Raw genomic sequence first — 24954 nt, 5'->3', positions numbered from 1 at the left:
GAAACATATGTCACTCATTCTGATGCAGATAGTAAATTTGGATGTGCATCTCAAATGGGACACGTGTCCATGTGTTGGGTAATTGTCAGAATAGGGCAATAAATTCATTTAATGAATTTTGGACCAAGTGCTACATATTGGTACAGCTACTGAAACCTGCTTCTCTCTTAAAGGTGTCCTCTTGGAATGTATCAAAATTACCTCAGGCAATCCTTCCTAGAGTGTGACAAGGATGGGTTGCCTACAAGTGCATTGGGGAGGAAAGGAGTCGGGGCCTCGCTATACTGCTGAGGTTGAATGTGGCTGTCGGGGCCAAATTATTGCTGGTGGAGCACCCATTCCTCCTACGTGGCCATCTGAGTGTCATGTGTAGACAGTTCAGCCAGCGACTCCCTTAGAGTTCAAAAGAGAGAACCACACTCATTCATCACCATTTCCCCACCTTCTGAGTTAGAAAATATCATTAAATGACCAACAAGGGTTGTGGGGATGGAGGCCTCTTAGGACCCTACTGTGATGAAGGCCCAGGCCATGTGTCGAACCTATCATTCAGCCCCCATTGTAGAGTCAGCAAATGAATATTAAGATTTCTGAAAAATGTTGAAGACGTACCTGAGATAAAGTCCTTTTTATGGGCAGACATTTTTCTGGACTTCCTGACACATTGAAGAACACATAGTCATCTTCTACCCAGCCAGAACTGGTCATAATTCCTTATTCACATAATGCAGCTTTTATATAAATATTGTTACTTACAAATTGCAATCTACCAGTTACTTTTCAGCCCCATCGGTATGCTCAGAGAAGTACTCTGACTTGTCCAAATAAATTACTACTAAGCACATTGTCAACATGTGGTATAATTGCTTATGAATATTTCTGTGTAACTTACTCCATTGTGTACAAATTGCACATCCTGAAGTCTCTACAAGACACTTGGCAAGCAGCGACATGTGAACATAGTTCTCTTTTGTTCTCGCTATGAAACACGGAGATGTTTATTTGAAGTTTGCTTCACATTTGCTTGGATGGTGAATATTTGACCAGTGTTGTTGAATTAATTGCAGCCACCCCCAACAAAAAAGTTGTAATACAATGGTAAAACAAGAGCAAACACAAATCCATTCAGATTTCCTTTTAAAGGAGATGTCCCATACAAGCATACTGAAAGCACACCTTGTCCCTTTTATATGAGTCAACTGTGGCTGGGAAATGACAGTGACAACGTGTCTGTACCTGACATAGGCTATACTCTGATGCACACATCCTTCTCATAGGATTCTTGTGATTAGGAATGAGCAAAACAATTCGTCAACTTTACGTATTGCAGGAATTTTAGCCAAGGAACTGCAAACAAAATCAGGCCGCTATCCGCGGGTAGATAATTGGTTCGATTGAGTGACGAACAAGTCGTTACTCAAGTCGGTAACTTTTGAACGACAACTATTTAGATGTGCAGAATATCGGGCAATCATGTAAGAGATTGTTTGTCAGCCAAACAGTTGCATTTACACTAAAAGAAAATTGACTTTGTGGATATTGTTTGAGGAATAAAAAGTGATTGTGTTATACCCTTGAAGGTGTGAAAAAGGTGTGTAAAGACCCTTTGTTCCACCTTCTTTACCACAAAAGATCTCCCCCCTCTATTTTATCTTCAGTTAGAGATAGCTTATGGGCAAAACGTCGCCTTACCAAGAAAAAATTGGATTATGTTACTGACAGGGGCGTAGCTATGGGGGTCTCAATGGTTTCAATTGAGACCGGGCCCCTAAGCCAGGGGGGGCCCACCACCAATTATGTATTGCCGTCCTCAGTTAGGTGATACAGTTAGGTGCTGAGGCGGGGCAAAGGAGCAATAACTCTCTGCCCCACCTTTCTCTCTGATAGGCTTCAGGAGCCTGGCACAGGTGGCACGATGACGTAATCATTATCACACCACCTGAGCCGGGCAGCTTTCAGCTCAGGAAACAGGCCGGAAGACGCTTGCGCCACATTGCTGACAGCCGCATGGAGGTAAATATTTAAGTTTATTGTTTATTTGGCACCATGCTGTAAGGGCACCATGGGGGGGGGGAGGCATGTACAGGGGGTTCTATGGGGAAATTGGCTCTACTGGAAGCATTTTGTGTACTGGCACACAAGGGGGGATTTTTTGTACTGCATGCATTATAAGGAGGTATATTTTGCACTGGCATGCATGATAATGGGGTATTCATTTGCAGGAAGGTTGTGGTGCTCAATGTTTGGTGAATATTTGCTTGAGTTCAGAACCAGTAAAATTAAAGACCAGCATTTGAAGTGTTTCATCCTACTTTAATTTGACCAATAGGAGAACACGAGCGTTTGTGTACATATTTCTAGCTGAAGTAATTAACATGACATGTGTGGTATGTAGTGTGTGGAATCGTCTGTGCTGTAAAAATATCTGTTTACACTTGTATGGACGACAAATGATGATTTAGGTGTCTACATCAAAGATCACAAGAACGACAAACTAAACGATTACCACTTGTCATTCAATCGTTCAATGCTTTTACACTGCTCGATATTTGATCACTTTTGCTAAATTTTATCATTTTTTAAATGATTATTTGTGTAAAGGGGCCTTTACTATTTGGTACATGCATATATGCGTTTAGGATGCAAAGAAAAGGAGAGAAATGTGTATGTATATGGGAACTGACACAAAAAAAATGAATTAAAGGGGTTCTTCAGGCTACATAAACTCATAACATCCTCTGGATAGGTAATCAATATCAGACCAGTGGGGGTCCAGAACCAACAACCCCACCAGTGGCTGTTAGCATGCGGAGTGGAAGCAGAAGACTCAGTACTCTGTGTAGTTTCCAGCACTGGCATGTTGAAGCTCGGCAGTCATTCAAGTGCAGAACCTCGGCATAGCCACTATATAGTGTACGGAGCTGTCTGTCCATGGCAACCCAAAACAGCTGATCGGTGGGCAGTGGTGTACATAGAGAAGTGAGGGCCCCATAGCAAGAATCAAACCAACCCCCCCCCCCCCCCCTAAAAGAACAGAACGGTTTCTACCTAAAAACTTTTTCCACTGCCTCATTTTCTAAAAGTTGTTCCTTTAGAGGGTAGAGTTCTGGCCAAGTTTTCACCTGCAGTAGAAGAGGAAATTATCCCAACTAAGACTGGGCCCCCTCTTGCCCAGGGCCCCAGTCGCATGGCCTGTCGCTATGGTATTTATGTGCCCCTGTTGGTGGGTGCAATGAACCATCCACAGGATAGGTTATCAATATCTGTAGCCAGAAGAACCCCTTTAAACTTCCGAACAGTTGGTTAGATAGTGAGTTTAGCAGTAACATATTACTTTTCCATGCAACCTTCAAGTTATGAGGCGCCAATTTAAGGCTCCGATTTTATATGCCCTCTGACAGAGAAAAAACTTCATTGCTCCACTGGGTGGGTGCCATTTTGCAGATAAATTCTCCAGTAGAAACAATGGCCCTGATTTATCATTGCTTCACTCCAGAATTCTGACATAAAAAAATCACTTTTTGCATTTTTACACCACTCACTCCAGTTTTGTAATGTGGACGTGGTTAACTATGTTAAAGAAAATGAAAATACTTAAATATTACTTCATTATAAATATATTACCAAATACCTTTCATTAGTTATAATGGCTCGTTTTGTCAGTGGAGCAATTATTAGGAAAAATAAAATGGCCGCCATCCTACTAGTCCACACAAAACTTGTCTTAATTACACAGGAGGACAAGTTAAAGAGCTGCGCTATCTTCCTATCTTACTTGTCAGGGATTATGATCCTGAATACAGTTCAATATGATCTTCAGATGAATCTCTGTAGGAATGGAGTTCATTAGGAGACATGACGTACAGAAATGAGGTGGGGGTGTAGATAATGAACAGCAGCTCTTGTATGCAGTCTCCATTACCCCAGCCCCACATTACCTGTACTGTCTGTTCTCTCTGTACTTCATGTCTCCTCATGAACTCCATTCCTACAGAGATTCAGCTGAAGATCTTATCAGCTGTATTCAGGATCATAATCCCTGACAACCCGAGCAGTGAGGAGTATGAGGCAGCTCTTTAGCTCAATCTTTTCATTTTCTTAATTCCCGGAGAACCCCTTTAATGAGTTTCACTCCAGATTTATCATTGAGACTTCTTTAGTGCAAAAGAATCGCAATCTCACTCCTGGAGGAGGGTGGAGTAGGAAAACTGGAGTAGCTTTTTTAGACAAAAGTGTTAGTTTTAAGGATAAGACAAATACAGTATATGAAACAACATGAGACATATGATAAATGTGGCATAACGTACACTAACACAGACTCCAGCAAAACTGACTTCAAATATTCGCCTCATGATAAATTCTCCCCAATGTGTCTAGAGAAACAATATATCCCTATGGAGCACAGTTTTGAGGCATCATATGCATCATAGGAGCCACAAGGATTGCCATTGTGCCTTAGACCTTATAGAAGTCAACTAATCCTGAAAAATAGATGCTGTGTACCTGTGTACCGAAGTGGTACCCTGGAACCGAACCTGAGTTCGGAAGGACTTCGCTTAGGAATAACTTTGGCTTATCGGAGCCAATACATTCTAATACTGTACGGAGCTCCTGCTCCGTACAGTATTAGAATGAAGTTTTATGCGAATCAACTTCGGATGTTTCATCCGAAGTCGTTTCGCTCATCCCTAATTAGGACATGTGGGTTATGGCCATTACATGCATACTGTATGTGCATGATGCAGACTGCTCAGCATAGAGTATAAACAAAAGCTTACTTTTCTCCACTTACTTTGACTTACTTTGGGCCTACTTTCAAGGAAGGGAGGAAGGTCTGTCTAAGCTTAATATCTAATAGAAATGTTTTCCAGACATATCCTATAAGATATCCTACCTCAGGTACAAATCGTACATAGTTAATACTCTAATATACATACTGGTCTGCATATAAGTGGGAGTCAATGCAATCAATGTCAACATGTCCTCACTTCACCTTTGTCCTTTACATTTCTTAGCTGTTCGGAAGTACTATCCCAATTATGTTGGGTTCAGAATCACTGGTAATATTCATACTTTCCAACTCTCCTGTAATGTCTGGGAGGCTCCTCGAAAGAGGAGCAACCTCCCAGCTTCCTAGAAGAGTTAGCTAGTCTCCTGGGCATAGCATGGAGGACCGCCCTGTCCCCCATGTACCGTAACTGTATATGGTGCCGAATTCAGCATCATTAGGCACAGCCCTGGTGCCCAAAGTGCCTTGAGATGGTGGGTGCCTCTCAAAAGGGGGCAGAGCACCACTCAAAATGATGCAGGGCTGGAAAAAGGAGCATGGCTAATAAATAAAAAAATTCAACAGGGCTGCAAATTCGCACCTCCTGGAGGGCAACTTTCAAAAGTTGGCAAGTCGGCATGGTAATAATGTGATCTATGATGTCATTTACCCATAGGGAAGAAGTGTTAATCAATTATCTTTGGTTTCTTTTTCAGTATCTTCATGTATTACCACGTATAAAAAGACACCTCCTCCAGTACCACCCCGGACAACAACAAAACCTTTCATTTCCATCACTGCTCAGAGTAGCACAGAATCTGCCCAAGATGCCTACATGGATGGACATGGACAAAGAGGGGATATGATTAGTCAGTCAGGGCTCAGTAATTCTACTGAGAGTCTGGACAGTATGAAAGCACTTACCGCTGCCATTGAAGCTGCCAACGCTCAGATTCATGGCCCAGCAAGCCAGCACATGGACAACACCATGACAGTAAACTCTACTTCAACTGTTTCCACCATCGCAGATGACAGGAAAAAGAATCTGTTCAGGAAAAACCTGTCCATTGGAATACAGGTAATCCAGCCATCAGTGTCGGACTGGGGTACCTAGGGTCCACCAGTGTAACTGATTCTGGGGGCCCACCTTAGGGCTCCTGCAACAAACTTATTTTTTTTCCGAGTCCGTACCAATTTTTTTTTTGTGGCCTGTATGTGAAACCATTCTCTTCAATGGGGCCGCAAAAAATGGAAATGACTCCATCTGCATTCCATGTCTGTATGTCCGCGTGGCTGTTATGCAAAATGATAGAACATGTCCTATTATTGTCGGCATTACAGACAAGGATAGGACTGTTCTATTAGAGGTCAGCTCTATCCATGTTTTGCCAGTATCCATGTCCGCTGTAGTTTTTGTCTGGCCGCCTCTCTGAATAGGGCCGGAGCGGACCTCTGGCAGCACGGTGGGTTAGCGTTAGCACGGATCTGGCAGGCTGTTCCCCCACTGGAATAGCCTGCCGGACCCTGCTACCGCAAGTGTGAAAGTGGCCTTACACATATATGGATATCCTGCTCTTAAGTCAGTCAGAAACAAGACACATGCAGTTCCTATAACACATAGGAAACACGCAATGCACGCACCAAGACATTTTTTGCCTAACCCTATTAAGTGTAGCACACTTAAAGGGGCTGCCTCACTTCAACAAATGGCATTTATTATGTAGAGAAAGTTAATACAAGGCACTTACTAATGTATTCTGATTCCCCAGAATGGCTCTTTTCCATCACATTATACACTGCTCGTATCCATAGTTTTGACCGCTCTGCAATCCTGCAGCGGTGGCCGTGCTTGCACACTATAGGTAAAGGTGTTGGCCTATGAGCACTTCCAGCCTTTCCCTATAGTGTGTAAGCTCATCCACCGCTGCTGGATTACACGGTGGTAATAACCACGGATACGTGCGGTGTATAATGTGATGGAAAGGAGGCAATATGGACAATCACAATATATTAGTAAGTGCCTTGTATTAAAGGGGTTCTGCACTTTGTTTAAAGTGATGATCTATCCTCTGGATAGATCATCAGCTTCTGAACGGCGGGGGTCCGACACCCGGGACCTCAGCTGTTTGAGAAGGCAGCGGCACCCCAGCAGCGCCGCGGCCTTCTCACTGTTTACCGCAGGCCCAGTGACGTCACGACTAGTATCACTGGCCTGGGCGGGGCTAAGCTCTGTTCACCTGAATGGAGCTTAGCCCCGCCCAGACCAGTGATACTAGTCGTGATCCTGGGTGTCGGACCCCCGCCGATCAGAAGCTGGTGATCTATCCAGAGGATACATAATCACTTTAAACAAAGTGCAAAACCCCTTTAACTTTCTCTATATGATAAATGCCTTTACTGAAGTGAGACAACCCCTTTAAGCATAAATCTCTGGCATTAAATTTATCAAATCTTAACCTCCTCAGATTGCACATAATCTACAGTATATTTAAAAGGGTTGTCCTACCATAATGACCTATCGCCTATCTACAGGATAGGAGATAAATATCAGATTGCTGGGGGTCTGACTGCTGGAACACCCACTGATCATGAGAAAAGGGGTCCTGTGACATTCAATTACATTACCACCAATCTATGTACAGGGGACTTAACCACTTCACATCCGCCCATAGGATATAAACGTCCTATGGGTGGATGTTTAACTCTGAATGGATGTTCTGGAACGTCCATTCAGAGATCACAGCTGCACGATTAGCGTCAGTGACAGCAGGCCACTCCAGAGAGAAGGCAGGGACAGTGCCCAGGTGTCCCTGTCTTCTAGATCGCTGCATACACAGCGCTCACCGAGCGCTGTGTATGCAGAGCAGGAAGCACTATGTGACCGCCGGGGTCGGGAGAGGGCAGGAGCTGTCGGGTTTTTTACAGACCTCGATCAGCCCTGCACTGAGGCTGTACAGCGCTGTATTATGCTGTACAGCGTCTCTGGGGGGTGTATTTCCCTGTAACAGCCCCAGTTACAGGAGAAATCAATAGTGAAAAAAAAAATGAAGTCAAATGTCCCCCAGAGGTCTTCTATGACCTTATGGGGGACACAAAGTGTAAAAAATAAATAAATGAAGTTTCACATGTAAAAAAAAAATCCACAATTACCGTAAGTAATAAAAAAAAAATTAAAAATAGGAAGAAAAATAAATAAAAGAGACATATTTGGTATTGCTGCGTCCGTGACGGTCGGCTCTATAAATATATCACATGATCCACCCTGTCCGATGAACACCATAAAAAATAAAAACTGTGTCAAAAAAAGCCATTTTTGTCACCTTACATCAAAAAAAGTGCAACACCAAGCAAAAATGAGCTCCTACATAAGAAAATCGCTCAAAATATAAAAAAAAACTATAGCTCTCAGAACATGGAGACATTAAAACATAATTTTTTGTTTCAAAAATGCTATTATTGTGTTAAAGTGAAATAAATAAAAAAAGTTGACATATTAGGTATCGCCGCATCCGTAACAACCAGCTCTATAAAAATATCACATGACCCAACCCCTCGGGTGAACGCCGTAAATAAATGAAATAGAAACAGTGCCAAAAAAAGCAATTTTTTGTCACCTTACATCACCAGTGTAATAGCAAGCGATCAAAAAGTCACATGCACCCCAAAATAGTGACAATCAAACCGCAAAAAATGATACCCTACCTAAGACAATAGCCCAAAAAAAAAAAACTATGACTCTGACTATGGAGACACTAAAACATGATTATTTTTTTTGTTTCAAAAATGATATTATTATGTAAAACTTAAATAAATAAATAAAAGTATACATATAAGGCCTCATGCACACGACAGTATTTTTTTCACGGTCCGCAAAACGGGGTTCCGTTGTTCCGTGATCCGTTTCCGTTTTTGTTTCCGTGTGTCTTCCTTGATTTTTGGAGGATCACCAGACATGAAGGAAATGATAGGAAAAAAACGGACGCGGACGCGCGGATGCGGATGACAATCTTGTGTGCCTCCGTGTTTTTTCACTGACCCATTGACTTGAATGGGTCCGCGAACCGTTGACCGTGAAAAAAATAGGACAGGTCATATTTTTTTGACGGACTGGAAACACGGATCACAGACGCGGATGACAAACGGTGCATTATCCGAGTTTTCAACGGACACGGAACACAACAACGGTCGTGTGCATGAGGCCTAAGGCCTCATGCACACAACAGTTTTTTTTCACGGTCCGCAAAACAGGGTTCCGTTGTTCCGTGATCCGTTTCCGTTTTTGTTTCCGTGTGTCTTCCTTGATTTTTGGAGGATCACCAGACATGAAGGAAAGTGAAAAAAAAATCTAACTCAAGTTTGCTTTGCAAATGATAGGAAAAAAACGGACGCGGACGTGGATGACAATCTTGTGTGCCTCCGTGTTTTTTCACGGACCCATTGACTTAAATGGGTCAGCGAACCGTTGTCCGTGAAAAAAATAGGACAGGTCCTATTTTTTTGACGGACTGGAAACACGGATCACTGACGCGGATGACAAACGGTGCATTATCCGAGTTTTCAACAGACCCATTGAAGGTCAATGGGTCCGCAGAAAATCACGGAAAACGGAACAACGGACACAGAACACAAAAACGGTTGTGTGCATGAGGCCTAAGGCCTCATGCACACGACCGTTGTGTGCATCCGCGGCCGTTGTTCCGTTTTCCGTTTTTTTTCGCGGACCCATTGACTTTCAATGGGTCCGTGGAAAAATCGGAAAATGCACCGTTTGGCTTCCGCGTCCGTGATCCGTTTTTCCAGTCCGTGAAAAAAATATGACCTGTCCTATTTTTTTCACTGACAACGGTTCACGGACCCATTCAAGTCAATGGGTCCGTGAAAAATCACGGATGCACACAAGATAGTCATCCGTGTCCGTGATCCGTGTCCGTGATCCGTGTCCGTTTTTCCTATCATTTTTAATGCAAACTTGACTTAGTTTTTTTTTTCACTTTTCATGTCCGTGGATCCTCTAAAAATCAAGGAAGACCCACGGAAGAAAAAACGGTCACGGATCACGGAACAACGGAAATCTGTTTTGCGGACCGCAAAAAAAAAACGGTCGTGTGCATGAGGCCTAAGGCTGAGTTCACATCAGCTTTCAGCCTTTCCGTTCTCCTGCTCCGTTATAGAAGGATGGATTCGGCAGAAACTGCGCGCAGAACTTTTGTCTCCACTCCAAAATCATCTTCTGAGCGGAAACCTAACGGACCCCATTATAGTCTATGGGGTCCATAGGCTCCGTTCGGCTCAGTTATGTGCCGAATCCGTCCTTTCAGTTCTCCTGCTCCTATAACTGAGCAGGAGAACGGAAAGGCTGAACGCCACGTCCGTAACGACCAGCTCTATAAAAATATCACATGACCTAACCCCTCAGATGAACACCGTCAAAAAAATAAAAACTGTGCTAAAAAAAAACACTTTAAAAGTGCAACACCAAGCGATCAAAAAGGCGTATGCCCCCCAAAATAGTACCAATCTAACAGTCACCTCATCCAACAAAAAATTAGCCTCTACCTAAGGGCTCATTCACACGAACGTGTGCTGCCCGTTGCCGTATTGCGGACCGCATTTGCGGAACCGCAATACATGGGCACCGTTCCGTGTGCATTCCGCATCACTTCAATGGGTCCGCAAATCCGGAGATGCGTAACGGAAGCACGGAATGGAACACTACGGAAGCACTACGGAGTGCTTCCTGGGGTTCTATTCCGTGCCTCCGCACCGCAAAAAGATAGAACTTGCTCTCTCTTTTTGCGGAACGAAGGGATCGCGGACCCATTCAAGTGAATGAGTCTGCAATCCCCATGCGGATGGGCCACGGTCGGTGCCCGTGCATTGCGACCGCAATTTGCGGTCCACAGCACGGGCACGGGCTTCACAAGGTCGTGTGAACAAGCCTTAAGACAGTCGCCTAAAAAATAAAAAAAAATATGGCTCTCACAATATGGAGACACTAAAATATTATTTTTTTTGTTTAAAAAATGCTGTTATTATGTAAAACTTAAGTAAATAAAAAATGACACATATTAGGTATCGCCGTGTCCGTAAGAACCTGCTCTATAAAAATTTCACATGACCTAACCTTTCAGGTGAACACCGTAAAAAAAAAAAAAATCAGTATAAAAAAAATCCATTTTTTGTCACCTTACATATCACAAAAAGTGTAATAGCAAGCGATCAAACAGTCATATGCGCCCCAAAATAGTACCAATCAAACTGTCATCTCATCCCGCAAAAATACCTAAGACAATCGCCCAGAAAATAAAAAAAACTACGGCTCTCAGACTATGGAGACACTAAAATGATTTTTTTTGTTTGTTTAAAAAATGATATTATTGTGTAAAACTTAAATAAAATAAAAAAAAGTATAGATATTAAGTATCGCTGTGTCCGTTAGAACCTGCTGTATAAAAATATCACATTACCTAACCCCTCAGATGAACACCGTAAAAAATAATTTAAAAAAAGGGTATAAAAAAAGCCATTTTTTGTCACCTTACATCACAAAAAGTGTAATACCAAGCTATCAAAAAGTCATATGCACCCTAAAATAGTACCAATCAAACCGTCATCTCATACAAAAAAAAATGAGCCGCTACATAAGACAGTCGTCCAAAAAACAAAACAAAAAACTATGGCATTTCAAAAATGCTTTATTATGTAAAACTGAAATATTTGGTATTGTCGCGTCCGTAACAACCTGCTCTATAAAAATAGCACATAATCTAACCTGCCAGATGAACATTTTAAATAACAAAAAATAAAAACGGTGCCAAAAAAGCTATTTTTTTGTTACCTTGTCTCACAAAAAGTGTAATATAGAGCAACCAAAAATCATATGTACCCTAAAATAGTACCAACAAAACTGCCACCTTATCCCGTAGTTTCCAAAATGGGGTCACTTTTTTGGAGTTTCTACTCTAGGGGTGCATCAGGGGGTCTTCAAATGTGACATGGTGTCAAAAAACGAGTCCAGCAAAATCTGCCCTCCAAAAACCACATGGCGCTCCTTTCCTTCTGCGCCCTGCCGTGTGCCGTACTGCACTTTATGACCACATATGGGGTGTTTCTGTAAACTACAGAATCAGGGCAATAAATATTGAGTTTCGTTTGGTTGTTATCCCTTGCTTTGTTACTAGAAAAAATGGATTAAAATGGAAAATTTGCCAAAAAATAAAAATTCTGAAATTTCATCTCCATATTCCATTAACTCTTGTGGAACACCTAAAGGGTTACCAAAGTTTTTAAAATCAGTTTTGAATACCTTGAGGGGTGTAGTTTCTTAAATGGGGTCACTTTTTGGGAGTTTCTTCTCTAGGAGTGCATCAGGGCGGGCTTCAAATGGGACATGGTGTAAAAAAACCAGTCCAGCAAAATCTGTCTTCCAAAAACCATATGGCGTTCCTTTCCTTCTGCGCCCTGCCGTGTGGCCATACAGCAGTTTACGACCACATATGGGATGTTTCTGTAAACTACAGAATCAGGGCAATAAATATTGAGGTTTCTTTTTCTGTTAACCCTTGATTTGTTAGCAGAAAAAAATGATTAAAATAGAAAATCTGCCAAAAATGTGAAATTCTGAAATGTCATCTCCATTTTCCATTAATTCTTGTGGAACATCTAAAGGGTTAACAACGTTTGTAAAATCAGTTTGTAATACCCTGAGGGGTGTAGTTTTTAACCACCTCAGCCCCCAGTGCTTAAACACCCTGAAAGACCAGGCCACTTTTTACACTTCTGACCTACACTACTTTCACGGTTTATTGCTCGGTCATGCAACTTACCACCCAAATGAATTTTACCTCCTTTTCTTCTTACTAATAGAGCTTTCATTTGGTGGTATTTCATTGCTGCTGACATTTTTACTTTTTTTGTTATTAATTGAAATTTAACGATTTTTTTGCAAAAAAAATGACATTTTTCACTTTCAGTTGTAAAATTTTGCAAAAAAAAACGAGATCCATATATAAATTTTGCTCTAAATTTATTGTTCTACATGTCTTTGATAAAAAAAAAATGTTTGGGTAAAAAAAAAATGCTTTGGGTAAAAGTTATAGCGTTTACAAACTATGGTACAAAAATGTGAATTTCCGCTTTTTGAAGCAGCTCTGACTTTCTGAGCACCTGTCATGTTTCCTGAGGTTCTACAATGGCCAGACAGTACAAACACCCCACAAATGACCCCATTTCGGAAAGTACACACCCTAAGGTATTCGCTGATGGGCATAGTGAGTTCATAGAACTTTTTATTTTTTGTCACAAGTTAGCGGAAAATGATGATTTTTTTTTTTTTTTTCTTACAAAGTCTCATATTCCACTAACTTGTGACAAAAAATAAAAACTTCTATGAACTCACTATGCCCATCACGAAATACCCTGGGGTCTCTTCTTTCCAAAATGGGGTCACTTGTGGGGTAGTTATACTGCCCTGGCATTCTAGGGGCCCAAATGTGTGGTAAGGAGTTTGAAATCAAATTCTGTAAAAAATGACGAGTGAAATCCGAAAGGTGCTCTTTGGAATATGGTCCCCTTTGCCCACCTAGGCTGCAAAAAAGTGTCACACATCTGGTATCTCTGTATTCAGGAGAAGTTGAGGAATGTGTTTTGGGGTGTCATTTTACATATACCGATGCTGGGTGAGATAAATATCTTGGTCAAATGCCAACTTTGTATAAAAAAATGGGAAAAGTTGTCTTTTGCCAAGATATTTCTCTCACCCAGCATGGGTATATGTAAAATGACACCCCAAAACACATTCCCCAACTTCTCCTGAGTACGGCGATACCAGATGTGTGACACTTTTTTGCAGCCTAGGTGGGCAAAGGGGCCCATATTCCAAAGAGCACCTTTCGGATTTCACAGGTCATTTTTTACAGAATTTGATTTCAAACTCCTTACCACACATTTGGGCCCCTAGAATGCCAGGGCAGTATAACTACCCCACAAGTGACCCCATTTTGGAAAGAAGACACCCCAAGGTATTCCGTAAGGGGCATGGCAAGTTCCTAGAATTTTTTATTTTTTGTCACAAGTTAGTGGAAAATGATGATTTTTTTTTTTTTTTTTTTTTTCATACAAAGTCTCATATTCCACTAACTTGTGACAAAAAATAAAAACTTCCATGAACTCACTATGCCCATCAGCGAATACCTTGGGGTCTCTTCTTTCCAAAATGGGGTCACTTGTGGGGTAGTTATACTGCCCTGGCATTCTAGGGGCCCAAATGTGTGGTAAGGAGTTTGAAATCAAATTCTGTCAAAAATGACCTGTGAAATCCGAAAGGTGCTCTTTGGAATATGGGCCCCTTTGCCCACCTAGGCTGCAAAAAAGTGTCACACATCTGGTATCTCTGTATTCAGGAGAAGTTGAGGAATGTGTTTTGGGGTGTCTTTTTACATATACCCATGCTGGGTGAGATAAATATCTTGGTCAAATGCCAACTTTGTATAAAAAAATGGGAAAAGTTGTCTTTTGCCAAGATATTTCTCTCACCCAGCATGGGTATATGTAAAATGACACCCCAAAACACATTCCCCAACTTCTCCTGAGTACGGAGATACCAGATGTGTGACACTTTTTTGCAGCCTAGGTGGGCAAAGGGGCCCATATTCCAAAGAGCACCTTTCGGATTTCACTGGTCATTTTTTACAGAATTTGATTTCAAACTCCTTACCACACATTTGGGCCCCTAGAATGCCAGGGCAGTATAACTACCCCACAAGTGACCCCATTTTGGAAAGAAGAGACCCCAAGGTATTCGCTGATGGGCATAGTGAGTTCATAGAAGTTTTTATTTTTTGTCACAAGTTAGTGGAATATGAGACTTTGTATGAAAAAAATAAAATAAAAAAAATCAGCATTTTCCACTAACTTGTGACAAAAAATAAAAATTTCTAGGAACTCGCCATGCCCCTCACGGAATACCTTGGGGTGTCTTATTTCCAAAATGGGGTCACTTGTGGGGTAGTTATACTGCCCTGGCATTTTCCAGGGGCCCTAATGTGTGGTAAGTAGGTAAATGACCTGTGAAATCCTAAAGGTGCTCTTTGGAATATGGGCCCCTTTGCCCACCTAGGCTGCAAAAAAGTGTCACACATGTGGTATCGCCGTATTCAGGAGAAGTTGGGGAATGTGTTTTGGGGTGTCATTTTACATATACCCTTGCTGGGTGAGAGAAATATCTTGGCAAAAGACAACTTTTCCCATTTTTTTATACAAAGTTGGCATTTGACCAAAATATTTCTCTCACCCAGCATGGGTATATGTAAAATGACACCCCAAAACACATTCCCCAACTTCTCCTGAGTACGGCGATACCAGATGTGTGACACTTTTTTGCAGCCTAGATGCGCAAAGGTGCCCAAAGTCCTTTTAGGAGGGCATTTTTAGAAATTTGGATACCAGACTTCTTCTCACGCTTTGGGGCCCCTAGAATGCCAGGGCAGTATAAATACCCCACATGTGACCCCATTTTGGAAAGAAGACACCCCAAGGTATTCAATGAGGGGCATGGCGAGTTCATAGAAATTTTTTTTTTTTGGCACAAGTTAGATATTTTAAAAAAATTTCTCACAAAGTCTCCCGTTCCGCTAACTTGGGACAAAAATTTCAATCTTTCATGGACTCAATATGCCCCTCACGGAATACCTGGGGGTGTCTTCTTTCCGAAATGGGGTCACATGTGGGGTATTTATACTGCCCTGGCATTCTAGGGGCCCTAAAGCGTGAGAAGAAGTCTGGAATATAAATGTCGAAAAAAATTTACGCATTTGGATTCCGTGAGGGGTATGGTGAGTTCATGTGAGATTTTATTTTTTGACACAAGTTAGTGGAATATGAGACTTTGTAAGAAAAAAAATAATAATTCCGCTAACTTGGGCCAAAAAAATGTCTGAATGGAGCCTTACAGGGGGGTGATCAATGACAGGGGGGGTGATCAATGACAGGGGGGTGATCAATGACAGGGGGGGGTGATCAATGACAGGGGTGGTGATCAATGACAGGGGGGTGATCAGGGAGTCTATATGGGGTGATCACCACAGTCATTGATCACTCCCCCTGGAAGGCTCCAGGGAGACGCCTGTATGTGTTTTGCAGATCCGATCCATCTATCAGTGGATCCGTAAAAATCATGCGGACATCTGAATGGAGCTTTACAGGGGGTTGATCAATGACAGGGGTGTAATCAATGACAGGGGGGTGATCAGGGAGTCTATATGGGGTGATAACCACAGTCATTGATCACGCCCCTGTAAGGCTTCATTCAGACGTCCGTATGCGTTTTGCGGATCCGATCCATCTATCAGTGCATCCGTAAAAATCATGCGGACATCTGAATGGAGCTTTACAGGGGGGTAATCAATGACAGGGGGGTGATCAGGGAGTCTATATGGGGTGATAACCACAGTCATTGATCATGCCCCTGTAAGGCTTCATTCAGACGTCCGGATGCGTTTTGCGGATCCGAACCATCTATCAGTGGATCCGTAAAAATCATGCGGACGTCTGAATGGAGCTTTACAGGGGGGTAATCAATGACAGGGGTGTAATCAATGACAGGGGGGTGATCAGGGAGTCTATATGGGGTGATAACCACAGTCATTGATCATGCCCCTGTAAGGTTTCATTCAGACGTCCGGATGCGTTTTGCGGATCCGATCCATCTATCAGTGCATCCGTAAAAATCATGCGGACATCTGAATGGAGCTTTACAGGGGGGTAATCAATGACAGGGGGGTGATCAGGGAGTCTATATGGGGTGATAACCACAGTCATTGATCATGCCCCTGTAAGGCTTCATTCAGACGTCCGGATGCGTTTTGCGGATCCGATCCATCTATCAGTGGATCCGTAAAAATCATGCGGACGTCTGAATGGAGCTTTACAGGGGGGTAATCAATGACAGGGGTGTAATCAATGACAGGGGGGTGATCAGGGAGTCTATATGGGGTGATAACCACAGTCATTGATCATGCCCCTGTAAGGTTTCATTCAGACGTCCGGATGCGTTTTGCGGATCCGATCCATCTATCAGTGCATCCGTAAAAATCATGCGGACATCTGAATGGAGCTTTACAGGGGGGTAATCAATGACAGGGGGGTGATCAGGGAGTCTATATGGGGTGATAACCACAGTCATTGATCATGCCCCTGTAAGGCTTCATTCAGACGTCCGGATGCGTTTTGCGGATCCGATCCATCTATCAGTGGATCCGTAAAAATCATGCGGACGTCTGAATGGAGCTTTAAAGGGGGGTAATCAATGACAGGGGTGTAATCAATGACAGGGGGGTGATCAGGGAGTCTATATGGGGTGATAACCACAGTCATTGATCATGCCCCTGTAAGGTTTCATTCAGACGTCCGGATGCGTTTTGCGGATCCGATCCATCTATCAGTGCATCCGTAAAAATCATGCGGACATCTGAATGGAGCTTTACAGGGGGGTAATCAATGACAGGGGGGTGATCAGGGAGTCTATATGGGGTGATAACCACAGTCATTGATCATGCCCCTGTAAGGCTTCATTCAGACGTCCGGATGCGTTTTGCGGATCCGATCCATCTATCAGTGGATCCGTAAAAATCATGCGGACGTCTGAATGGAGCTTTACAGGGGGGTAATCAATGACAGGGGTGTAATCAATGACAGGGGGGTGATCAGGGAGTCTATATGGGGTGATAACCACAGTCATTGATCATGCCCCTGTAAGGTTTCATTCAGACGTCCGGATGCGTTTTGCGGATCCGATCCATCTATAAGTGCATCCGTAAAAATCATGCGGACATCTGAATGGAGCTTTACAGGGGGTTGATCAATGACAGGGGTGTAATCAATGACAGGGGGGTAATCAATGACAGGGGGGTGATCAGGGAGTCTATATGGGGTGATAACCACAGTCATTGATCATGCCCCTGTAAGGCTTCATTCAGACGTCCGGATGCGTTTTGCGGATCCGATCCATCTATCAGTGGATCCGTAAAAATCATGCGGACGTCTGAATGGAGCTTTACAGGGGGTTGATCAATGACAGGGGGGTAATCAATGACAGGGGGGTGATCAGGGAGTCTATATGGGGTGATCAGGGGTGATCAGGGGCTAATAAGGGGTTAATAAGTGACGGGGGGGGTGTAGTGTAGTGTAGTGGTGCTTGGTGGGACTTTACTGAGCTACCTGTGTCCTCTGGTGGTCGATCCAAACAAAGGGGACCACCAGAGGACCAGGTAGCAGGTATATTAGACGCTGTTATCAAAACAGCGTCTAATATACCTGTTAGGGGTTAAAAAAAACACATCTCCAGCCTGCCAGCGAACGATCGCCGCTGGCAGGCTGGAGATCCACTCTCTTACCTTCCGTTCCTGTGAGCGCGCGCGCCTGTGTGCGCGCGTTCACAGGAAATCTCGCGTCTCGCGAGATGACTCATATATGCGTGACTGTGAGCAGGGCTGCCACCTCCGGAACGCGATCCTGCGTTAGGCGGTCCGGAGGTGGTTAAAATGGTGTAATTTTTGGGTGGTTTCTATTATGTAAGACTTCAGACCTGAACTAGTCCTTAAATAGTGGGTTTGGGAAATTTTCTGAAAGATTTCAAGATTTGCTTCTAAACTTCTAAGCCTTCTAACATCCCCAAAAAATAAAATGACATTCACAAAATGATCCAAACATGAAGTAGACATATGGGTAATGTAAAGTAATGACTATTTTTGGAGGTATTACTATCTATTAAAAAAGTAAAGAAATTGAAATTTGCTAATTTGCAATTTTTTCCGAATTTTTGGTAAATTTGCTATTTTTTTATAATTAAAAATGAAATTTTGGGCTCAATTTTACCACAGTCATAAAGTACAATATGTAACAAGAAAACAATCTCAGAATGGCCTGGATAAGTAAAAGTGTTTTAAAGTTATTACCACATAAAGTGACACATGTCAGATTTGCAAAAAATGGCTCTGTCAGAAAGGGGGAAATGGCCCGGAAGTGAAGTGGTTAAAGGGGTTGTCTCACTTCAGTAAGTGGCATTTATCATGTAGAGAAAGTTAATACGAGCAACTTACTAATATACTGTTATTATCCATATTGCTTCCTTTGCTGGCTGGATTCATTTTTCCAAGCACGACCACCACTGATGGATTGCAGGGTGGTCATAACCATGGAAACGAGCAGTGTATAATGTGATGGAAAGATGAATCCAGCCAGCAAAGGAAGCAATATGGATAATAACAATATATTAGAAAGTGGCTTGTATTAACTTTCTCTACATGATAAATCCAACTCACTGAAATGAGACATCCCCTTTGAGAACACGTTCCCTTGATCATGGGGGTCCCAGCAGTCAGACCCCCACCAATCAGACACCTATCACCTGTTGTGTCATAGCTGTTTTAACTTTTCACATTCTCTATCCTTAAAGGTTTTCTTTGGGTGTAATTTTTTTAAAAATAAAAATTAACAATCTGGCCCTAAATATGTCAAACTATAATAGAAATGCTCAGCTGTTAAAGGGCATGTGTACACTTTTCCACAGGATCGGGGATAACTAAGTGATGGGGGTCTGAAAGCTGGAGTCCCCACTGATTCCCCTTCTTGACAGAGTGGCAGGTCGAGCATATGCCCTGCCTCTCCATCCATTTTCTATGGGCTCGTCGGAGATGGCGGAGTACAGTGGTCCCAGAAAGAATGAATGGAGCAGCAGGGCGTATGTGTAGCCTGTCACACCACAAAAAGGAGGAACAGGACCCATTCCTGGGATAAGCGGGGGTTGCAGAATCGGACCCCACTATTCATATAGTTATGGTCTGGAGAGGATAACTTGAAAACCTGCACAACTCCTTTAAATACTCCACCATTCCACCAGTATCTCTTTACATGACAGCAGTGATGCCTGTTAATACGGAATATCATCACTGCCGCCATGTAAACCATACGTATCAATACTGCAGAATGTGACGCACTGTGCAGAATTTTTCGGGCATAAGTCCAACCCCCTTTGCAGGTCACAACCTTTAACAAAGCCCAAGCAAAGACGCTAGAGGAGCAACGTGAGCAAAGGGCACAACGGAGGGTCATAACTGAAACAGAGGCATTAGGGTCACCTGAGGCAGGGTAATAGTGGGGATCCTGGAGCAGGGGTACCTGGAGAAGAGGCAATATTAGCGGTGTATTTAGAGTGGGGGCATCTGGAGCTGGGGCACTAATGGGGTGCACCTAAAGCAGAGGCATTAGGGTCGCCTGAGGCAGAGTAATATTGGGGATCCTGCAGCAGCTGCAGGGGTATTAGGGGGCAATTGGAGAATATTCAATATTAGGGGTGCTTTTAGAGTGGGGGCATTAGGGGGGCATCTGGAGCTGGGGCACTTATGGGGGGGCACCTAAAGCAGAGGCATTGGGGGGGACCTAGGGCAGAGTCCCCCCAATGCCACTCTGAACTCTGCAGAGAGCAGCACACGATCATAGATCTGTGTCTGCTATAAACAAATCCCCTATTTCCCCCTTACAGTCTCCTACAGCTCACTACTGTCACACACCTGAGAAATCAGCCCAGCACCGCAGAGGGGTCCTTCTCTACAGCAGCCACAGTTTTCTGACAGCAGGGAGGGCAGGAGGAGGCAGACACCTTCTCTCCTCCTTCACAGCCAGCAGCCCCAGAAGTCTAGAAGATACTGCGGGGCCTCCTGTACAATGTACACCAGTATGAGGCTGCATCACTGTGCGATACTGCCACCTAGTGGCTACAATAATTATCTCTCCTGAGAAAGGAGAAATAATTACTCCTCCATCTTATCTCGGGCACAGGAGACTGGGGACCCACGGAGGAATCCTCCGCCTCCCCGGTGGGCCAGTCTGAGCCTGTCAGCCATTCTTCTACGTACCACATGGAAATGCACTTATATTAAACTTCATCTATCATCTTTGAAAATTTTTATAATCCTCTGCCCATGTAAAAGGGCCGTAAGGCTCTTCAGAAAATTGAGAATTCACCTTCTTCTTTTCTCTCATGTTGTAATGTTGTAACTGCTTGATATTGTTTTTTAGGTTGATGGGCCAGAAGAAGCTGCTACCGCAGAGCAGAGAGAGGCAGCCTACAGATATCAGTCAGTAGGAATTCAAGTAGAAGGAGAGAGAGCGTAAGAAATCATGATTATATGTAAAGGGGTTATCCCATGACTAATGTAAAAAATTTAAATCAGACATCATATAGAATATAACAACCTCTTTCTAACAAACACGGAACCAGCCCTGTACCTCACATGGATCCAGAGATCTCCTCATTCATTGCTCTGCTAGATTTATATCAAGCTGGCAGATCGGGGGGAGTGTCTATTCTGCTGCAGCTCAGGGGGCGTGTCCATGCTCTTCCTATCACAGCTCAGGAGGTAGTTGAAGGATGACACTGAGCATGTGCGGCCTTCTCAGTGAACAGGACTAAGAAAAAAAAAAACTGCAGGTGGCGCTATCCAGATACATTTTATTGAATAACACATTGGCTGTGCTAAATTTTTAATTACATGCAATTACAAAAGTATTCAGATCCAGGCGCCGGTTTGAAAACTGTAGAATATTTTTCATGGGACAACCCCTTTAATATTACTATGCATTTATAGGTAGTGTGTATAGTTTAGTTGGTGAACAGTGATGCAATGCCTGTTTTTTTGGAAATGCTAAGTCACCCTTGGCTAATGACTGCACACCAGAGATATAATTTGTATCACATGAGTAAAATATTTCGTAACTGAATGCATGCCTAAGAGTAAAACAAAATGTATCTAGCTCATGATGCAGCTTGTTCCAAGCTTATGTAACATAAGAAACAATGCACCCATAACTGTCCTATAAGGAGCAATGGAGTTAATCATAAATCTGGGATCATCTGTAACCTCATCATTTTATTCACACAAATTATCTAAAATCCTTTTATGTACATGGAGAAGTTTTGAGAAAGAGTGATGCAATCATTTATTTGCTGTGTAGTGAGGACGACGGCTTCAATAGAAATATAAAGGGCTGTCATTTCTTCTAAATCTTTAAATTGCTATTTTCTCATTCAATTTATTATATGATCAGTTCAGACAGTAAAAAAGAAAGTTTACTGACGTCACCACATCAGATGGTCACACTTTGTAAGGACTGTGACTGCAGGAACCTTTCACACGTATTGAGGCTACAGATGAAGAATACGTGCTCATGTATTCCTCGTCCATGGATGTATTTCATGTAGACAAATACAAATATCTGTTCTGGAGGCTAAATAGTTACATATGGTGTAACATGCACCCATGTCAATAAATGTTATTTTTACTGGGAGGAAATCCCCAGCCGAATTATTAGGGAGGGAAATAGCCAGACAGAGCGGCTGTGGAGAAATACAAACAAGATGAAGAGGTTGTCCTGGCATGGCTTCCTTTTGGATTACCAAACAAATATTAGGAATGGAAGGCCCCGTAAAGTACAGGAAAAAATATTTTGTAAAAGTACACTGCAGATCTTTTTTCCTACCAACTATTCACTATGCAGCTTTATTTTTAAGGTTGGCAGGCTCTGCAGTTTTCACTATACCCTCTCCCATATTGTGAGAGAGACCCTAGATCATCTAGTTGGACCCTAAATCTCATGGTTCTTGCCGGTAGCTACAGAGAAAACACAAAAGTATACTGTACCTTAGGCTATGTCCCGACATTTTGCATATATGAAGGTACATGTAATAGATCCATGCCTGTTTTTCAGTTTTGCTGTGATTGGCAGCAGAAATAAGCTCCTCTCCCAGCCCTAGAGTCACATTAAAGAAGACCTGTCATCTCTCCTGACATGTCTATTTTAGCAACTACTTGCATCCCCTTGTAATAACAATTCTGGAGCATCTATTCTTATGACTCTGTGTTGTGCCATTCCTTATTCCTGCTTATAAACCTCTTGACAGCAGTCTACAATGAAGGCCCATCAGGGTGTAACCAGTTGGAAGCGTGTCCCTGCACAGCATGGCACTGGCAGCAGTGATTGGGTTGTGTCAGACTGTGCAGAGACACACACAACTGGGAACACCCAGCTGGACCCTCTTTGCAAACTGCTGGGAATCAATTCCTAAACTTCTAGAGGGAATAATAAATAAATAGCATAACAAAGACTCAAAAGAATAGATGCACCTGTTATTACATGGGGAATGCAAGAAGGTACTAAAACTGACATGTCAGGAGAGGTAGAATTTGAGGCTTTCCTTTGTAAGGCGGCCTCATGCACACGGCCGTTGTTTGGGTCCGCATCCAAGCCGTCGATGCGGACCCATTCACTTCAATGGGGCCGCAAAAGATGTGGCCAGCACTCCGTGTGCTGTCCACGTCCGTTGCTCCGTTCCGCAGCCCCGCTAAAAAAATATAAAATGTCCTATTCTTGTCCGCGCTTTGCGGACAAGAATAGGCATTTATATTGACGGCCACCCGTTCCGTTCCGCAAATTGCGGAAGGCACACGGGCAGCTTCCGTTTTTTGCGGATCCGCTGTTTGCGGACCGCAAAAAAAACGGCACGGTCGTGTGCATGTAGCCTAAGGCTCCATTAGCTCAATAGATTTTTGGCGACTACCTTCTGATTTAGTTCCTTGTGATACAGAGTCATGATGGAACAACTATAATGATGGGAATATTTAAAGCCAGTTTTGCAGGAGCCCGTGTTGCCTTAATTTTTGCCAGATACTTCAAAAGTTCAAATGATAAAGTTGGTGCATTTTTAAGTTTGCTAAACATTTAAAGCTTAGTGGTTAGAGCTTACTCTAGGTGGCGCTATTAGGGCCCTTTCACAAGGGCGAGAATTCCGCGCGGGTGCAATGCATGAGGTGAACACATTGCACCCGCACTGAATCCGGACCCATTCACTTCAATGGGGCTGTGGAGATGAGCGGTGATTTTCACGCATCACTTGTGCGTTGCGTGAAAATCGCAGCATGTTCTATATTCAGCGTTTTTTCACGCAACGCAGGCCCCATAGAAAAAAAAGGGGGTTGCGTGAAAATCGCATAGCATCCGCAATTTTCACGCAAGGTTGCTAGGAGATGATGTTAGTAAATTGATAAAAGTCAATTTACTGTATTATTTTCCCTTAAAACATGGTTTTAAAGGAAAATAATAACATTCTTAATACAGATCTTCTATCTTCATTCAGTAGGACCTGCGCTGACGTCACCACGCTCACCATGTGGTGAGTGCGATTACGTCATCAAAGGTCCTTTTGCAGGTCCTGAAAGAAGACAATGCCGGCTGCGCGAGCAAGTGGATGAGGTGAGTTAATTTTATTTTATTTTTTTAACCCCTCAAGCCACATTTTAGTAAGCATTCTGTATTAAGAATGCTATTATTTTCCCTTATAACCATGTTATAAGGGACAATAATAAAATGAATAGAACACCTAACCCAAACCCGAACTTCAGTGAAGAAGTCCCGGTCTGGGTCTAGGTACCACATTCAGTTTTTTCTCACGGGCGTGCAAAACGCATTGCACTCACGCGGAAAAAACTGAACATCGGAACGCAATCGCAGTCAAAACTGACTGCAATTGCGTGCCTACTCGCACGGGTTTCCCGCAGTGCACCCGGGACGCATCCAGAGCAAATCCAGGACGCCCGTGTGAAAGAGGCCTTACTTAAACCATCTCTAAGGAGTTTGGACTCCACCAATCCACAGTAGACAGATTGTGTACAAATGGATGGAATTCAGTCACTCCTCAGAAGTGGTCAACCAACAAAGGTCATGCCAAGAACATGGCATGTAATAGCCAGTGAGGTCACAAAGGTAACCTCTGAGCAACTAAAGACCTTTCTCGCATTAACTAACATTAAAGCTTATATTAGACCTGCAGATGATCTTGGCGATTGTCGTGATTCGCAGCAATCGCCTGCTCGTCCGCAGAGAAGACCGCTGCTATCACATTAACCTCTGTATAAGGAGAAGTCATAGCTAATGCCATCGCTCGTCCCCATACTAAATCATTATTTACCAGCAGCAGATTGTCATTACACAGCACAATCTGCCGCCAGCAAACGATGATTTTTAAACCAGCTGAAAGATTCCAGTTACCTGATGAATGTGCATTTGCTCATTCATTGGATAACCAGCGGCAGTATTACACTGCTAGATCAGCGTAACAAGCGTTAATACGAATG

General features: G+C 43.0%; 1 protein-coding gene across 1 annotated transcript in view; it reads left to right on the top strand.

The window, feature by feature from the left end:
- Positions 1-24954, top strand: part of DLGAP1 (DLG associated protein 1) — a 322787-nt gene that overhangs the window by 251667 nt on the left and 46166 nt on the right. The window contains exons 5-6 of the mRNA XM_040432120.1: positions 5485-5846; positions 20843-20934. Coding sequence (XP_040288054.1) covers positions 5485-5846; positions 20843-20934 — 454 coding nt within the window. The remainder of the gene's footprint in view (positions 1-5484; positions 5847-20842; positions 20935-24954) is intronic.

The sequence above is a fragment of the Bufo bufo genome, chromosome 5, assembly GCF_905171765.1.
Source record: "Bufo bufo chromosome 5, aBufBuf1.1, whole genome shotgun sequence".
Classification (NCBI taxonomy): domain Eukaryota; kingdom Metazoa; phylum Chordata; class Amphibia; order Anura; family Bufonidae; genus Bufo; species Bufo bufo.
The sequence above is the reverse complement of the archived record's forward strand: the minus strand, read 5'-3'. Positions and strand labels throughout refer to the sequence as shown.